Here is an 18,752-nt window from a genome sequence, read left to right as displayed (position 1 = left end):
ATGGTATTTCCACAATATTTTCCAGATATATTCTACATCTTAGCCTTACCCTCTGTTCGTTCAGCAACTTTAAAAGCTTTGTAGAAACAAATCCAGAATGGTTTCTCTCTGTGGTCTCTTATGATTTTCGTTGGGTGTGAAATTGAGAACTGTAATGAAACTGCAACACAATTCAGTCTGTTATTTCCCTTTTTGAGATCACCATACAAAGAAATGTCAGGTAAATATACACTGAATCGAAAGTGAGAGTAGACCAGAGTCCAGAGGCTTCAGAAACCTAAAAGTACACGTTTTCGGAAAATATCAAGCCTGCAAAATGCATTTTACAATGTACTTAATGGATTGGTGACCTGAACAACAGATGGCGATTTTAATTTCTTATAACTCAGATGGAGAAATATCTTCACGGAAAACTGGCATTGCCTTCAGTTTGGAAATCATGAAGTACAAAAATGTCTAGAACACAATAACATTTTTATAGAGTTTTCACATTTTATATTGTTCCATATGCATTTAGTGTACTACCGATTTCTACCTCAAAACAAGTTTTGAATGCAAACGCCATCTTCAATAGGATAATCTTTTTATGATTTATTTTTGCAGTTCATGTACTTTGGTGGAATGAAAATCCAGACAGTCGTGCTTCTGGTAGACACTATGCCCACGAAGATGCTAGGGTTGTAGCAGCAGGTAAGTAACAATACTTCATTTGAACCATGCATGTTCTGATTTGAAATCGTTGTTTTTGAAGCCACTTAAGCATCTAACGCTGCAATGCAGTAGATGTTAAAGCATTTAAACAATGAATTGTTCCTATGTGCATTCTAAGCTGGAGGTCTGCCTGGCACTTTAAAAGAGGTAGAGCCCGATTCACAGAACTAACTTAAGACAAAGTCCTAAACTTACTATTTTTGGTATTCACAGAAGGCATTTAGTGGTAGTAAAGTTAGGATTTTGTCTTACGTTTGACTTAAGACAGACTTAAGACAAAATCCTAACTTTACTACTACTAAATGCCTTCTGTGAATACCAAAAGTAGTAAGTTTAGGATTTTGTCTTAAGTTAGTTCTGTGAATCGGGCCCACAGAGTTTGCCAATGAACATGACTATTCACTTAAAGTCAATTGAAGCTACTTTGACTAATGTGTGGCCTTAAGGTCAGCTCCTTCTCAAATGCTCATGTGTACAAGCATCATCTCCAATCTTATGTGCGTTCTTCCTGGTTAGTGAGAAATTACATTGTTCTTTTCCCACTCAGCATTCATTAATGTGGTCATCTGAGGATCAGATTTCTCCTGTCTGCTGGGAATATAGTGTTCCATAACCCCAGTCCTTTATACTTTCTTTGTTGGTTTCTGTGCCCCTAATTTTCCATCGCTTTTACTGCTAGTCAGCAGCAGGTTTCACTGATATTTCTTTGCTACTCTGCCAAATGCATCTCTCCTTTTTTTCTAGAGGAATCTAACATCTGACGAATTCTGCAGCAACCATACCTTTCTTTCTGAGACTTTCCCAGCACTACTGGTCTTTCAGAGCGCTACTTGACATATGACTGATTCCCCTCTTTACCTTCATAACCAATTGACCCCAACCCTACTGTTGTATTGTTTGGGCTTAGACCATCAAATAACTGGCTGCTGTTGGTTGCTTCAAAGATCAGGTGTTTTTACAAAATTGAATTTTCTTCATAGACCATTCTCTCTTTGTACACTTGGCTTAATACGTGATATTGTGGCGAAGATTTCCAGGATTACCGATATTTCTCTCTCAGGGGATCTCCATTGATAATCATAAACAATGAATAGTCCCGCCCATGCATGCGGACCCTGGAGTAGTTCCTTCAAAGTCATATTCACTTTGCCTTACTTCAGAAAGGCGAGGAGGCACATGTGATACAAATGCTAAATTTGTCAGCCCTAAAACAGGCTCTATTGCCAATTATATTGAATTATTTCATATTTTGGGAAACCATGCTTAAACCCTTAAAAGTTACTAGAAAAGATTAAATAGTTATTATTTATTCAATCGATCAAAAATATGATCATTCACATTTTAAATACAGTACAGGATCATTAAAAACAATAATATGTGCACCAATATAAAAACCATTAAGAAAGTTATACAATACAGTAAAACAGGCTACTCGATTTTTTTGATTTTTTTTTTTAAAACAATATACATGCTTCTAAAAAAGCCACTAAGCCTGATTATAGTTAAGTTAATGATACTGCGACACAAGAGCAAGTTTGCTCATTTTTAGCCTTTTCCACCATGCAAACATTAAAAACCTCGAGACAGCAAATACTAGCCAGCTTGTAGTATCTGATTTAAATATATGTATTGCTTCCAGTGGACAATTAAAAGATAAAGTATGAAATACAGTGACCAGCCAGGTTTTCCTAAGTTCAGCGTAAAAGGAACAGCAGAAAAAAAAGTGCTTGAATAGTTTCGGGGGAAATATGGTATAGAGAACTCAATGGATTGACAGACAAATTTCCCCAAGAGCTCTTCAGTGCATTCAAAGGAAGGGTTCCATATCTGAACTGAACATACAAAGCTCGTGCCTGGGGCGGTTCACTATCATCCAGAAACCCTTCAACAGCAAATACTCCTTTAACATTCAAGAATCCCGCAGTCAAAGTGCCATGTGCAAACCGGTCAACCCTTTCTGAGATCATTACTTCCCAAAACCTTTTTTTAACTACGGGGACCGTGAGTTTGGTCATAGATCCTGGATCCTCCCAGAGTTGCACCATCCCAATTTTTGTAAACCAGAGCTTAATCTTACTAAACCACTTGATGCGACCTGTTTGCTTGTGCAAGGCAATCCGCTTTACCATTGCCTCCCTCAGGGGCACCTGTGTATTGCTTATCCACACCCTGGTCCAAAACAGAATTGACCTCAAAGTGGCATAAAGATCTATAGGTTTTAAGCCAAGATCAAGTCTAAGTGGCAGGAGTGGTGTATTCACTGGGAGGTTCAAAAGGGCTCTGATAAATTTATTTTCAGCACGAGTTAAGTCAGGTTTTCCAGCCCCCACAATTCGGCCCCGTGCAGGGCCGCACCTAGCCATTAGCCCTATGAATTTCAATAATGGGGGATATTGGCCCGAAAAGGGGAAGCTCTAGCCCTTTGAACTATAGCACTATCAACCTGCTGGAGGGTCACAATGCTCTTTTCTATCTGCGGAGTCCATGCCAGCCTATCGTTGATACGGATACCCAGGTAGTCAAAGGAACTAACCTGCTCCAAACTGTGCATGCACAGGGTAAGTTTCCTCTTATTTGATTTATATGGATTAAAAATCATATATTTAGTTTTTAGCCCATTTATTTCTAAACCCGTATCTTTTCAGACTAAGGCAAATTTATTTAGGAGATTTTGGATGCCACTGAGTGTTCTGGCAATAAGCAGTGTGTCATCTGCAAAAAGCAGACAAGGTATTACCTTGTCAGCCAGTTTTGGGGGGTCGCCACCGCAGTTAAAAAGTTCTCCTATTAAACCATTAATGTAAAGGATAAACAGTGTAGGGGCAATAACGCATCCTTGACGAACGTCCTTTTGAACAGCTATGGCGTTAGTCAGACTGCCTTCAGTATTCCACCTGACCCTGGCAAAAGTGTCTTGATGTAACCTAACAAGAATTCTGAGCAAATAAGATGGTAATCCCAGTGTGCTCAGCGCTTGTCAGAGTTGGAACTGGTCAATGGAATCGAAGGTGGTCTTTAAATCTACGAACACTACATATAGGTGACCTCCTCTGATTGTGACTTCTTTCCAAATTAGCAGGAGAAACCTAAAAACTTGGTCCGTGGTACTGGGTGCAGCCCAAAATCCTGCCTGTAAGTTTGACAAAACACTATTTTCCTCTATCCATTTTTGAATTCTGTTTAAAATGATTTTGCAGAATTTTTTTTGCGCTACATCGATAAGACTGATGGGCCTGTAATTCCCCGGCGACCCTTTATCACCCTTTTTATGAATGGGAATGATTTCAGCACCCCGCCAAGTCTCTGGAATAGCACCCCCCTTCAGGATAGTATTATAAACCCTTTGGAGCAGCGGACCCCAAACAGTCGGTTCAGCCCTAAACAGGTCTCCGGGAGGCTTGTCAAGACCCGGTGCTTTACCGCTCTGCAGAAACTTAATAGCCATAATTGTTTCAGCAAGAGTGATGTCTTCAACATCAACTACTGCACGCTCACAAGGATTCATGCTTAAGGCTGGAGCGTACGGTGGCCCTTGGTCTGCAAACAAAGCCCCGAAGTATTCTTCCCATGCGTGGGGCTGAATATTGAAGTCAGTTTGTGCTACCAAGTTTGGTGATCCCTTTGCCAATAGATGCCAAAAATATTCACTGTGCTTATATTTAGCGGCCTCTAAAAGCAATTTCCAATTTTCAAACTCCCAGTCCTTTTTTGCTTTATTTTGGGCTAGTTTGTAGAGCCTCCTACTGTTCGCGATTTCTGCAGGGGATTTCGATTTTACCATCACCATTAGCTCGCTCCTAGCCCTCTTGCATGCATCGTTGAACCAGGGTGCTGTTTGCTGCTTAACTCTATTGCTTTGTCTGTAAAAGAGTGGTTTTAGACTCACAGTTAGTTCCTGGAAGATACTCATGACAGCCTCTAACCCAGTGGTAGGGATACTTAGATCTATAAGAGACCGCTCCACCACAGAATATATTTGGGGGAGAGTGTTTCGGTTGGCTAGGATCATAGGCCACTTAACTCTCCTATTGTTGTTATTTGTGATGACCTGTGTGGACTCAGGCCTAGAGTGCCTGTGCTGGGTAACTAGCCCCGTCATCGTAAGCGCCAGAGCATTGTGATCACTGTCTTCCCGGGCTATGATGACCATATCCTTGACTAAGGGCCACAGATCTAGGTCGACAAGGATATAGTCAATCCATGTTTTCGATGCCCCGCTCTTAAATGTGTGACCTGCTGCTCTATCAGAATCGTTTCGACCATTACAGGATCTGACACCATGGGCAATAGTGAACGATAGTACTTGTTGCCCAACCCTTGTGGTGTTCTTAATGGGTGGGATCTGAAGTTTCGCAATCCCCCTAGCTTTATTCCCATCTAGGATGAAGTCCTGTATATAGTTCACCGATTCAAAGGTCGTGTTAAGATCTCCGGCGACAATCAACCTGTGATTACCCATGGTCGAATCAAGGTAGTTAGCAAGCAATGTTATTGTCCCTGAGAGTCTGTGTGGGCTGTCAAACCAATTGTATATGTTAAAAAGTATGATTTTTGCCGTCCCCTTATCTGAGGACAGTTCCAAACCAAGTAATTCGGGACAACCTAGGTGCAAGACCTTTACTTTATAATCAAGTGAGTTTTTAGCCCAGATCAAGAGGCCACCAGCTGGGCGACCAACCGGGGGCTGTATAGCTTCAATACTATACATGGTGAAGCCAACCCTATGGACACACCCTACTGCCCAGGTTTCCTGTAATAGGCAGAAGTGAAAGGAGTCTATAAATTTACCCCAATCTGGGTTATTTATTTTTGAGTTTAAGCCCGCTACATTGCAGGATAAAAACTTAAGATCACAACAGCCAGAAACATTTCCCTGTGAGTGACCTATTGGGGTTGTTGGCTCCTCATGAACATAACGGAGGGGAGGGGGCAAAGTATTTGTAACTTGGTCACAAGAACCTGAGTTACCATGATTGCGTAGTACGGAAGTAATACCAGGGACAGCAGTAAATTCCAGAGCAGATCCAACCTCATGTAGCTGTGACGAAAAGGAGAGTACGCTGCCCAGTCAATCCTGGGAATTTAAGCCACTCAGGAGATAAAACATATTACTCAGTTCCAGGGGTGGTGCCTCTATAGATGCACGCAGCATAGCGCTATCCTTTTTGGTAGCGTCAAAGTTCCTCCCTCTACTATCACAATGTCTAAAAAAAAAAAAAACCCTAGCCGTAAAATAGTTAGCACTTTGTCCTGCCTCTGATTGGGTGAAAAAGTCCCCCACCCCAATAGTCGACCTGTAATGTGTGGAAATCTACAGTTTCTAACAATGCAATCACCAGGATGAAACTTGCGTAGTGGACCCACCGAATTAACTCTTCTCACAAATAGGTTGTTATCAAAGTCTGACTTTAGAAAATTTGTATTCTGGGAGAGCCAATAACAGACTTTATTGTTTAGCTGTATCTGGGATTCAACTTGCTTGTTAGTCAACGAAGGAACATTCATGAGGATTGCTACGTAGGGACCACACTCAGGTGGAAGGTATAACGTCACCTTATCTCGATTGTTAGAGACTTTCCCTTTAGGGGACAACAGTGGGGATATTTGCTCATTTATACCCTTTTTATTCCCGTTATTCCCATTAGTAACGTTCCTAACTGTAGAAGAAGGACCTTGCCTGCTAGCACTTGGGGGCCGATCCGTGTTTGCTAAATGGCTAGAGCTTCCAGACCTTCTGTGCTTCTGCACATCTTCACTGGCAGGGCTTCTATCGACACCATTCCTCATTGAACTAAGCGATTCGGCATTACAATTAATAGATGGCCTCTCAATTAATTCTGGGTGCCTACGACAAGCTAAACCCCCAACTAGTTCTTTAGATTTTGCCCCAGAACATGAAATCCAGTCCCCAACCATTGTGCTCATAGATGCCACAGTAGATTCTAATTGATCAAGTCTTTGCAGTATTGGGAGGAAGTTATTATTTGTTATATGTTCAGGGGGAGATGTCACCACTGCATTGACACCATTAGTGGGTGTGCTAATCAGATTTTCAAGTCTGGATAGTTTATCCTCAATCAAGCGTAAATTATTACCAATGGGGTCAAGCAGTAGAGAGATTCGCAAATCCAATCTACTCCACTGATCATTATTACATTCACCAATCTGTTGATTAGAGACTGAACTCGTACCCGTCACAGGCTCTGCTGGCCCTTGGCTGTTGTCCAATACCATGGTATCATATGGGAATACCTTGGGAGTGTTCTTATTTATTTTGAGCTTTGATTTTGACTTGGAATTAGACTTTTGGGAAGTACCACCCCCACGTCGCCTAATAGACGGTTCCGTGATGGAAGACTGCGCCTCCCCACCCTTCACCAGGCTAACATTTTGACTCCTTTTAGACCTCGTTTTGACTTCGTCATTCCTATGAACAGATACTGCCTGAGCCACTAGCATTGTGGGAGGGATTACTAACTTTGTTATAATTGTCTCAGGCGAGATCACAATTTCTTGGTTAAGTGTATCAGCCACACTGGGCTCCCCCAACTCCATACCCTGAGCAATTACACTGTTTGGCAAGTCCCCGGAGACATTTTGTCCCCTCCCCCTTCCTCCTTCCCGAGGCATGGCGTACTCGCCTTAGTAACAGGCAAAGACAGGGTGTCTAAGGGAACAGCTACGGGGGATTTTACCCTGCTTAGTCCGCCCATTGAGGATCTCTTCTGTGCGACTATAGTGTCCAAAGAGAGTCTCTTTTCTGCAAGTAGGATCTCATGGGTTAAAACTGTCTCTGCCCGTGAAAGAAATGCATCCAGAGTCCCCACGACCCCGCCACCCCCTTGCAGTAGACCATCCCTACGTTTAACACGTTTCGCTATAACAAAAAATTGGGTTCCACAGAACAGCAGTACCTTAAATCCGAGCACTTCACAGCAAAGATGTCAGAGGACTGGCCCAGCCCGGCCTCCTTTGGGCTGTGACGGGTGCAGACGGGCCCGCCCTTGGCCCGGGCACGCCCGCGCGCATCCCATGCTGCGGGAGCCTTGTGGGCCTTATAAACATCTCCTGGCGCTCTGTGGGAGCGTCGGCGGCGTGCGCACTGCAGGGACTGATGGGAGGAGTCGTTTAGTGGTGCCCCGATGGTCCTTGAACACCGGATCGGATGCACTGACTCTGGCGGTGGATGGCGGCACCAGCAACAGCAACAGGTACGTTTTCAAGGGGATTAGATAGTGCCATTTTAAAAATGTCCTTCACAAACTCTTTCTACTTCTTTTTAAAGGAAGAGAAATAACATATATGGCAATGTAGGTTGATAGGTTGCAGCATTGCGAACAATGAGGATAGGACACTGTGCCTTCAAGGGCACCTTGACCACCATTGTTCCATCATGCCCTGCATGTGGCTGTTTAACAGTTCTTTTTTCTGTCCTCTGTTGACAGGATCCTGGCATAAAGCTCTAACTTTGTAAGGCTTTTTTTTTGTCTCAAATTCTTTAATCAGTTGCTTTATAAAGTGATTCACTCAACATTATTTAGGGCATAGAGTATTTTTAGATATTGTTCTGACAAGAATATATCAGATTTTTTTTAAAACGCCATCTATTTTTGAGAACTGCCCAGAATGTGACAGAAAAATGGCAAAACACGCACAGGATCTGTATCCTATGTTTGCCTGACTCTCATGACCCCAAGACGTGTCGCCACTGCAAGACTCATGGCCAAGTGGAGCACTGCAAAAAGCAAGATTCCATGCCTGGAGAAACTTCTGAAGGGCAAGGAGAGACTGTTCCCTCTACCAATGCTACGATGTTGCTCACTGAGTATTCTCCCAGAGGGAGATCCAAAAGAAGAAGATCTGTTGGAAAAATAATGCTCCTGTATGACATCAAGAAGAGGTACAGTCCTCTCCTCCGCCTCCTTCTCCGCCTCCTCCTCAACCAGCAATTCCAGTGGTATTACCACTGTCAATCCTGCCAGCCACTCCTTCTTGGCCACCAGTCTCCTGTACCAGTGGCACCTACACCAAGACACCCAAAATCTTGTTCCCATCACACCAGGCCTTGCGGCCATATATCTAGGTCAAGATCTAGATGCCACTGTTTTGATTGTCCAAGATGTCACAAACCTTCATGCTCAAGATGGGGAAGATATTCTACATCCAGATCAAGATCCTCACAGTCTCATCATACCATATCTTCTTTAGGACTATTTTCGCCAACTTGCGAGAATATCTCCTCTGGATGATATCAATACCTTGCAGGAGGTACTTATTATGAGTGCTAACAAATTAAATAGTGATTTACAGACTACTACTGCATTCACATCAGTAATGTTTGAGACATTTCTATAAAGATCTGCAGCTTGACTTCTACTGCCTTTGGTTTCATGTCTCTTAGAACCAGCTATTGAACGTTTTTGGGCAGTGGCTGCTGTAAAGGCTGCACTATTGTGCCTAAAGAGCCACCAGATCAGGATCCATATTTTCTTTGCTCAGATCCATTTCTAGACTCTATCATTGTCTCAGCTGCTCAGAAATTCCATGTTACAACTCCATCCTCTACTGTGTCTTGTGACAAGGAAAGTAAAAAATTGGATTCCATGGCCAGAAAAGTCTATGAGGTATCTGGGGTTTCTATGGAAGCTGCTAGCGCAACTGCTCTCCTACAGAGTTATGACTGGTTGCGGTGGAACTCCATTCAACAATTCTTGGAAGATCTTCCTAGAGATGAACATCAAGACTTTCAAGAAATTATCAATGAAGGCCTGATGGTGTCAAACCAGGTCATTAGTTCCGCAGTGGATTCTTTCACTCTAGCAGCGCATGGCTACAATCCTGGCCTAGCACTTCAGTGCTCTTCTTGTCCAACACTGAGTTCTGAACATGGTGTTTTAAGGACACACTGTATTTGTCTCTCATGCTGACTATGAGATGTCTTGAATGAAATCAGAGCTTGGCACTCTGAAAGCTGTCAGATTAGAGAATAACCGGAAATATGGGAGACACTCCTTTAGGTCCTTTGACTGCCAGTACGTACAACTGAAAATTTGCTTCAAGGGCAAGAACAATCATCTCAACAGTCACACAGACATCAGCAACAGCGCTGTTAGTCAGGGGGCAGAAGAGGTCGGCAATCATCTGCCAAAGCCACTAGACCCACTGATGCTAAACAATGAGTCCTCTCTTCCCCCTTCACCATTACCCATTCCGGTTGAGAGGAAGTATAACATCCTATTGACAAGAGTGGTGAAAAATAAACTGCCAACAAATGTGTTCTGAATATTGTAGAACAAAGATGCTCTCTCAGATTCAAGTATCCTCCACCATCCATTCAGCTGAAGAAAACATCCATCTTCCATGGGAAAAACCCTAAACAAGAAGTTTCCATCCTCTTCCGGAAACACATGGTGATATGGGAATTTATTCTTGTTAATTTATAGTGAACAAGAAAGGACTGAAAAGGTACAGACCCATTTTAGACCCCAAGAAAGCAAACCAGTGTATTTTGAAACGGAAATTCAGAATGTTGGCTCTTCATCAAATCTACACTCAGCTCCATCAAGGGTGCTTGTTATATTAAATAGATCTCCAAGATGCCTATTTTTGCATCCCGGTAGTCAAGAAACGGAGAAAATTCTTGAAGATCACTGTAGGAAGGGACCATTACCAATACAAGGTTCTTCCTTTTGGTCATCAAGGCATCTTCGTCCCAACAAGCAGCTCAGAATTTATCATTTAGCTATCATGACTCTCAATCAGCTGAGTCTGCATTTAATTGCAACAAATCAATTTTGATGCTGGTTCAATCCCTCCCCTTCCTGGTTGCAGTCCAAGACCGTATACACTCAAATGCGTTTCCTTTGAAGGAGTGCTGATTGTCTATCCTTCAGAAATGTCCCAATCTGCAGACAATAGTCTGTCCAACAGTGAGAAAAGTTTCCTCTCTACTGGGACCAATGGTGTCATGCATTTTTCTGTTCCCGAATGCATGTCTCTACATGTGGCTTCTTCAATAATGCCTAGAAGACTCATGGCATCAACTCTCAGGACGATGGGAAGACAGAGTGATACTGACCACTCATGCAAAACAATCACTCAAATGGTGGTGCCCCTCAGAAAATCTACTCAAAGGAATGAATTTCAAACAAGATGTACTGACCCAAACCATAGTGACGAAGTCAACCTTCTGAAGCCGAGGGCAGTATCTCTAGCCCTGAAAGGCTTTTCTCCCATTATTCAGGAATGCCTCTCTCGTTGTTCATCAACCATGCATTATCCGAACAGACAGGGAGGAACGAGATCCAGAATTGGCTAATATCCTGGAAACTCAAGATTACAGCGATCCACCTACTGGGAATCCAGAACATTCAAGCAGACACTCTCAGCAGTTTCATTCAAGTAAATACCTAATTGGTATTAAATTACTTTGTACTTTGCGTCAACCTTTCAGATGGGGGTTTTCTTCAAGTAGATGTTTTGCAGAGGAAGAAAACTAAAAATGCCCAAGCTTCACCTCAAGGTTTTACCAACCAGGTACACCAGGGAATGCCCTATGGATCAAATGGTCAGGCAAATTTCTTTACGCCTCTCCTCCGATTCCCCCACTGCCAACAGTGATTATCAGGTTGTCACGCTCGAAGGCCCGAATGATTGTTGTTGTTCTGAAGTGGCCCAGACAGTGGTGGTTCATGGGTCTCCTTCCCCTCTCCAAGTGGCCATACAGGGGGCTGCTGAGCAGATCGGACCTTTTCCAGAAGTACGGAGGCCAGATTCAACACCCCAACCTGCACACATTGTACTTGGCTGCTTGGATTCTGAACTCATACAATATGGTCACCTGAACCTCCCTCAAGAATGTATGGATGTGTTGAAAGAAGCCAAACAACCATCTACTAGCATTTCCTATTCATTCAAGTGGAAGAAATTCTGTATCTGGTGCTCTCAGAACAACTTTAATCCTCTCATGTGTCAAGAACAGGAAGTTCTTCCATATCTCCTCCATTTGGCTAAGGCAAAATTACAATTCTCATCTATTAAAGTTAATCTCCCAGCAATCACTGCTTACTGAAAATGTCCTTCATAAATGTTCTTTTTCAGAATTCCTGTGGTCAAGGAATTTTTAGAGGGCTTTAATAATATATATCCTCCTCTCAGGAGACTTTCTCCTCCATGGGAGTTTAATATTGTCGTTTCTTGCCATTAGGGTCCTCCTTTCAAACCAATTTATAAGGCTTGTGTCCAACAACTATCCTGGAAGACTGCCTTCTTAGTAACCATTACTTCTGTTCATAGGGTTAGCAACATACAGGTCCTTTGTTCCCATGAACCATTTACAATTTTTCAGAGTAACAGGGTAGTGATGAGAACCCATCCTAAATTCCTCCTTAACACCTTCGCTGCTAGCCTCCCGTCCCCCAACCCCACCCTCTGTGCTAAGCCTTTTGGCTGTTTGGGGTAGTTTGTGCGTAGGCCCCTGTAACTTTTTGTCCACATAAGGTATCCATGCCAAATTTGCCTCCTTCTCTTCCAACATCATGGGTATTTTTAAGGTACCCATGGTTTGTTGATTCCCCTGGAGAGGACCCAGAAATTAGCCAAAATACAGCAAAAAACATTGGGGGGGGGGGGGGGGGATGGGAAATTAGTGCTGCAGAAGAAAGCGTCTGTTTTTTTCCCTGCAAATGGTATCAACAAAGGGTTTGTGGTGCTGAAATCACCATCTTCCCAGCTTTCAGGGACAGACAGACTTTTGTCAGAAAACCAAAAGCTTTTACACAGTTTTTGCATTTTACAGGGACATAGCCGATTTTTGCTATTTTTTCCATCTTCCTTCCAGTTAGAGGTAGAAATGGATATGAAAGCAATAATGGATCCTGTAAAGCTATACATTTCAGAAAAGTAGTCAACATTCTGAATTCAGCAAGGGGTCATTTGTATAGATTCTTCAAGGTTTATTTTATAGAAACTAACAGTTGAAAATAAGAAAAATTGAAAATGAGTTGGAAAAAAACACAATTTGTGCCAACGTTTTCACCTGTAACTTCTTCTAAGTATGACAGATGTTTGAAAGCTATTTTCTGTTACATCTGCTGGAGCCTTCTGGTTGTGGGGATATATAGGACTTGTAGGTTCACCAAGAACCCGATGAACCCAGAGCCAATAACTGAGCTGAGTCTTGCAATGGTTTTTCATTGTGTACCGGGTATATAGCAATTCATTTGGTAAAATATAAAGAGTGAAAAATAGGTATCTAGGATCAAGTATTTCCGAAATGGGAACAAAATCTAGAGTTTAGAAGCAGTAGCTATTTGCACATCTCTGAAATTGTGGGTACCCATACTAGCATGTGAATTATAGCACATTTTTCAGTGACTTCTTTTTTACACATTGTCTTACATTTGGAAGGCATAAATGCATAGAAAGTCAAGAGGTAATAACAGTTGCTCTTCAATTCTGTATTCCCCTAAGTCTCCCAATATAAATGGGAGGAATCCAGGAAGGGGTGACTTGAGTAGCTTTCACCAGGTTCTGTTACCCAGAATCTCTTGCAAACCTCAAACTTTGTCACAAAAAACACATTTTCCTCACGTTTCTGTGATGGAAAGATTGGAATCTGTGCGGATCCACAAAATATTCCGATAAAAATGGTACCTCACTTGTGTGGGTAGGCCTAGTGCCCGGTAAAAGGAAACAGGCCAAAACGCAACATGGACACACCACATTTTTACAGTGAAAACGGACACTATTTTTTTTAAAGTGCCTAGCTGTGGATTTTTAACCCAAGCTCTGCCGGCACCTAGGGAAACCAAGCAAACCTATACATTTTTCAAATCTAGACTCCCCTGTGGCTCTCATGAGGTTCTGTTACCCAGAATCCCTTGCAAACCTCAAACGTTGTCACAAAAAAAACATTTTCCTCACTTTTCTAAGTGGAAAAGTTGTAGGATCACCGGGCCGCCACAAATTTCCTACCACACAGTGTTCCCCCCAGGTCTCCCGATAAAAATGGTACCTCACTTGTGTGGGTGGGCAAGGTGCCCGCGGTAGGGAAGGACCCAAAACGTATTGTGGAAACATCAAAATTACCCATCACAAAACGACCTGGTTTTACAAAGGGGCTCATCTGGGTGTTTGGCCCCGCGCTCGTTGGACATCTTAAGAGACCTACTAAATCCAGATATCTTTGAAAACTAGACACCCGGGGGAGTTCAGGGAGGTATGGATTGTGTGGACCCCCCAATGTTTTCCTACCCGGAATCTTCTGATTTGTGAGGGATCACGGTGCCGGCACAAATGTCCTACCACCCAGCGTTCCCCTTGTTCTCCCAAGTAAATTGATACCTCACTCGTGTGGGTGGGCCAAGGGTCGGTGACAGGGAAGGGTCAAAAACATAGGGATTAAGGGTATAACAGCGAATTCTAAGTGCTAAACTTTTTTTTAAATAAGTTTTTAGCCGATTCTGCATTGGGCAGCCACACAAGTGAGGTATCATTTTACTCGGGAGGCCAAGAGGAATGCTAGGTGGTATGATATTTGTGCTGGCACGGTGATCCCACACACAAATGTATGGAAAAAGTGATTTTTTTTTCAGTTAAATTTGAGGTTTGCAGCGGATTCTGGGTAGGAAAACGTTAGGGGATCCACGCAAGCCATACCTCACTGTTCTCCTCTGGGTGTCTAGTTATCAGAAATGTTTGGGTTTGGTAGGTTTCCCTAGAAGGCCGCAAGCCCGGGGCCAAAAACCAAGGCCCCCCCATCAAACCAGGTAGTTTTTTATGCTGGGTAATTTTGAAGTCTCCACAGTATGATATGGGCCATTTCCTGTTGTGGCCACTATGCCTATCCACACAAGTGAGGTACCATTTTTATCGGGAGACCTGGGTGGTAGGAATTTGTGATCCCACAACTTTCCCACACAAAAATGTGAGAAAAATGTGATTTATTTCAGCTAAATTTGAGGTTTGCAGGGGATTCTGGGTAGGTAAATGTTGGGGGAATCAACGCAAGCCACACCATGACATGCAAAGGACCAAAACGTATTGTGGAGACATCAAAATTACCTTTCACAAAACGACCTGGTTTTGCAGAGGGGGCTCCTGGGTTTTGGCCCCGTGCTCGGCTACTGCCCCATCTGCCTCTGGGGTGGGTGCAGAAAGACTGTGGCATTTTGTTTGTGGGGGGAGGGTGGGGGCATTGATATGCCTTTTCTGGGCAGCCCCCATCCCAAACTTTGAAAAAAAATCCCTGGTGCCTAGTGGGCTTTCTGGCCCACGGGGGGGGTAGATAAGGGGCTATTGCCCTATCTGCCTCCGGGAGGGGGGGCAGAAAGACTGTGGCTAATTATTTTGGGGTGGGGGCATTGGCAAGCCCATTCTGGGCAGCCCCACCCCTACATATAAAAAAAAAATCCCTGGTGCCTAGTGGGCTTTCTGCCCCCCCAGGGGCAGATCAGGGGCTACTGCTCCCATCTGCCTCCTGGGGGTGGGGGGGGCCAGAAAGACTGTAACATTTTTTTGGGGGGGTGGGGGCATTGACATGCCCATTCTGGGCAGCTCCCATCCCGAACTTTGAAAAAATAAAAATCCCTCACGTCTATGGTGCTTTCTGCCCCCCCCCCCAGGGGGGCAAATTAGGGGCTACTGCCCCCATTTGCCCCCCCAGGGGGGGCAGAAAGACTGGTTGTGGTAGAATACAATGGGGGAGCAAAGCCCTTGCCCAAGGGGCCGCTCCCCCCTCCCTGGTGGCTAGTGGGTGGATCCCTGCTTGGTGATCGCCGTGTTTCGGTGCTCGGGAGGGCTGAGATAGCCCCACGAGCACCGAAACTGTGAAACTGAAACCAAGTTTCAGTTTTTGGTTTCGTGGCAATGACGACAGCACACCATGTGCGCGATTGTCATTACAAGGAAAACAAAAAATATGCCTTGGGAGGTTGGGGAACCCCACCTCCCAAGGAAAAAGAGAAAAATAGGAAATCTCGCTGCTTTTTATAGCAGAGGGATTGTTTGCACTTGTCATGAGCACAGAAGGGGTTAAAGTACTCTCAGATTTTCATGTCAATCGAACTATTTCATTACCTATATTTTTTCAGAATCTCTCTTTTCCAGCAGAGAGATCTCTCAACATACTTGAGATGTTAGGAGAGTGTTGAAGTTGTATCTAGATAGGATGAACGCTTTTAAGGCAGTCAAAGCAGCGTTTTGTGGACTATTGTCCTTTACGGGCGGGTTTGGCCACTTTGAAACAATCCTTGTCTAGATGCATTGTCTGCCGCATAATCCTTTATGAAAAGGGCACCAAAACCCTGCCTGGAAGACCTAAAGCACATGCAACTAGAGGTAAAATAGCTACTGCAGTATCAATTAGGAACATTCCAATTGCTGAGATTTGCAAAGCTGCAACTTGGAGGTTGGTTTACACCTTTACAAGACACTATTGTCTTGATTCAGAAGCGAAAGTAGATGCCAAAGTCAGGCAAGCCTCTCCGAGAAATGTTTGTTTAGTTATACTATTCCCTTTTATCTCCTCCCCTGCAGCATTATTGGGGATGAGCTTGCTAATCTATTCAGTGCTCATGATTATCAGTGAAAATCCCCTGAGAGACAAGGAATGGTTTACCTATAATTCTAGTTTTCTCTGAGGGGGAATCTCCATTGAAATCATAAATAACCTCCCTCTTCCCAAGAGAGAAGAGATAAGGTAAGTATAGCTCTGTACTGCTAATTTGTCCGTCAAAAGGAGCCAAGTAAACTGCCACCTACAGGGCATTTTATCTTCCAAATTTTAAAGTAGTTCAATATAATTGACAATATAGCCTGTTGTAAGGCTGAAAAATATAACATTTGTCACGTGCTTGCTGGCCTTTCTGCAGTAAGGCAAAGTGAATGTGACTTTGAAAGAACTGCTTAGGGGTTCCTATATGTGGACAGGATTATCACTGCATATGAATTCATTAGCGAGTTCCCTGAGAGAACTAGGATTACCAGTTAGAAACCATTCCTTTCTCTTTCCAGTAGGTAATCTGGTTTACAAGATGCTGGCACCAAATAGGCAGTTTAGAATTCAGTCATAAACTGAACTAAAATGGCTTTTTTGTGTCGCTGTTATTAGTTGTTTGTAACAGCGTTAAAGTTTTTCAATATGCATGCCAAAATTATTGGGTTTGTCAATTCTTGTTTTTTACACATTTTTTTCCATTGCAGTGCGTGAAAGTGTACGATTCCTGGTATCCCAAAAGAATATGCTACTGATTCCTGCACCATTTTCACCTCTGAAGTAGACAAAAACACTTTTCCAACAGCCATTCTACTGAAATCCAACTCGCTGATTAATAACATGTTTATACGTCCTACCTCTAGTGGCTTTCATCATGATTATAAATTACAAGAGTTGATGACCATGTATTTTCCCCTTTCATGGGTATTGAAAGTATTTATTTACTGTTCCCGGGATCAGTGTCCTATTTAAATCCACCTTTGCTTCTCTGTTTCAGAAGGTACTTGATTTGTTCTTCTTGTATGCACTCTACACCGTTCCAAGCTAGTGAGTCTGACTGTTTGCACCAGTTTTCTAGAAATTCAATCAATACCAAATAATGTGTATGAGCAAAGTGATTTTCAAAGATGCAAAGATCTATTTTGGCTTTCTTTTCCTTTTATACAAAACATAACCTGAATGTGTGTTGCAAGCAGCTGTGCAGCTAGATAATCATCTTTGTGCCTCACAGCACAACAAAGTATGGACTGCTTTAAGGTTTAAAGCATGGTTGTACAAGGTAGACCGTGGAGGGGTAGAACATACTACATTTTGAGGACATCCCCAAATGTGCATTTATATACAGTGGATCTAAATATAGCTCCTTTAGAAAGTGAGTGGTTATCCAGAACATTTGGCATTCATCAGACCTTACCTGGCCTAGGTTGGATTTATTCCACTGGTTTAGAAGATGGTAGTGTAGCAGTACCGAATCGTTTCTATAAATGGGTCAACTATTTTCAAACTTGTAAATTCTACAAATCAAAATCCACTGATTGTTTTTAGTTTTAGGAATTCTGCTAAATCCATTATTTTCTACTGACTTTGTAGTGTGGTTAAAAGCACTTGGCAGTAAATAAAATGTTTTTTTACTGACTGCCCTACCCTGATATCATGTCGAGCTCAAGAGACAAGGAGGCAAGAGCACCATGTTGAATTTATTGTATAGTTTTCCTGATTGTATCTGAGCACCTTATCTGCTTTTTGTGTCAGCTGTGTTTTATGATGTAAGCATTTATGATGTGATTAAAGTTTTCTGTTTTGCATATTTTCCTGTGACATGCTGGATAGTGTGAACTTCCAGAGATCTGTTTTAAAAAGGCATGTTCTGTCTACTTTTCAGCTATGTTTTTTCTGTGGTCTGAAACATTCCTTGACAGAAATGCATTGTTCTGAATTGTACTTGATTTTAGATACTGCTCGATAAACCTTTACTTGCTTTCGATACAACTGCATGCATCGACATAGTGTAACATCCCAGCCACACATGCTGTACTGATGGTACTGTATAGTAGGAAAATGATTTCAATCAAATTGTTTCTTTTTCTGAAAAAAGAAACAGTTACTTGTAATTCAGGTTTTCATCATGGAAATGTTGTTGAAGCCATAAACGCTGAATATTACCATTCATGTCTGGAATCCTACAATACTTTTAACAATAGAGATAATAGTGTGTCTACAAAAACATGTATGTAAATATATGTGTGTGCATGAACTCAAGAAGATGACGCACCCCAGAGCAACGGTATGCTCAATACGTGTTAATTTAGGCAACACAAGCACCAATTTGGAACACGCTGGTGACATTGTGATATGTCTATCAGATAAGGGTGGGAATGTGATTTTCCTCCTTCAAGAGATGTATATAAAGGAAGGGCTCTGCCAGGTCATGGATAGATCATGTTCCATCCCTATTGATAAGGCATCTATGAGTAAGTTCAGTGCAGACTCTAAGGAACTCCTGGTGGACTGCCGTAAGAAAGGTTTTATTGACTGGAATGAATTC

At 42.7% G+C, this 18,752-nt stretch overlaps 1 protein-coding gene across 1 annotated transcript in view; it reads left to right on the top strand.

Annotated features, from left to right (window-relative positions):
- The window catches only part of LOC146862121 (protein NipSnap homolog 3A-like), a 216,502-nt gene extending 198,130 nt beyond the window's left edge, over window positions 1–18,372 (top strand). Inside the window, exons 5-6 of the mRNA XM_085641312.1 lie at window positions 604–690; window positions 16,915–18,372. Of these exons, the coding sequence (XP_085497438.1) occupies window positions 604–690; window positions 16,915–16,991 (164 nt within the window). The 3' untranslated portion in view covers window positions 16,992–18,372. The remainder of the gene's footprint in view (window positions 1–603; window positions 691–16,914) is intronic.
- The last annotated feature ends 380 nt before the right edge of the window (window positions 18,373–18,752 follow it).

The sequence above is a fragment of the Triturus cristatus genome, chromosome 2_2, assembly GCF_964204655.1.
Source record: "Triturus cristatus chromosome 2_2, aTriCri1.1, whole genome shotgun sequence".
Taxonomy (NCBI): domain Eukaryota; kingdom Metazoa; phylum Chordata; class Amphibia; order Caudata; family Salamandridae; genus Triturus; species Triturus cristatus.
This window is presented reverse-complemented; position numbering and strand designations above follow the sequence as displayed.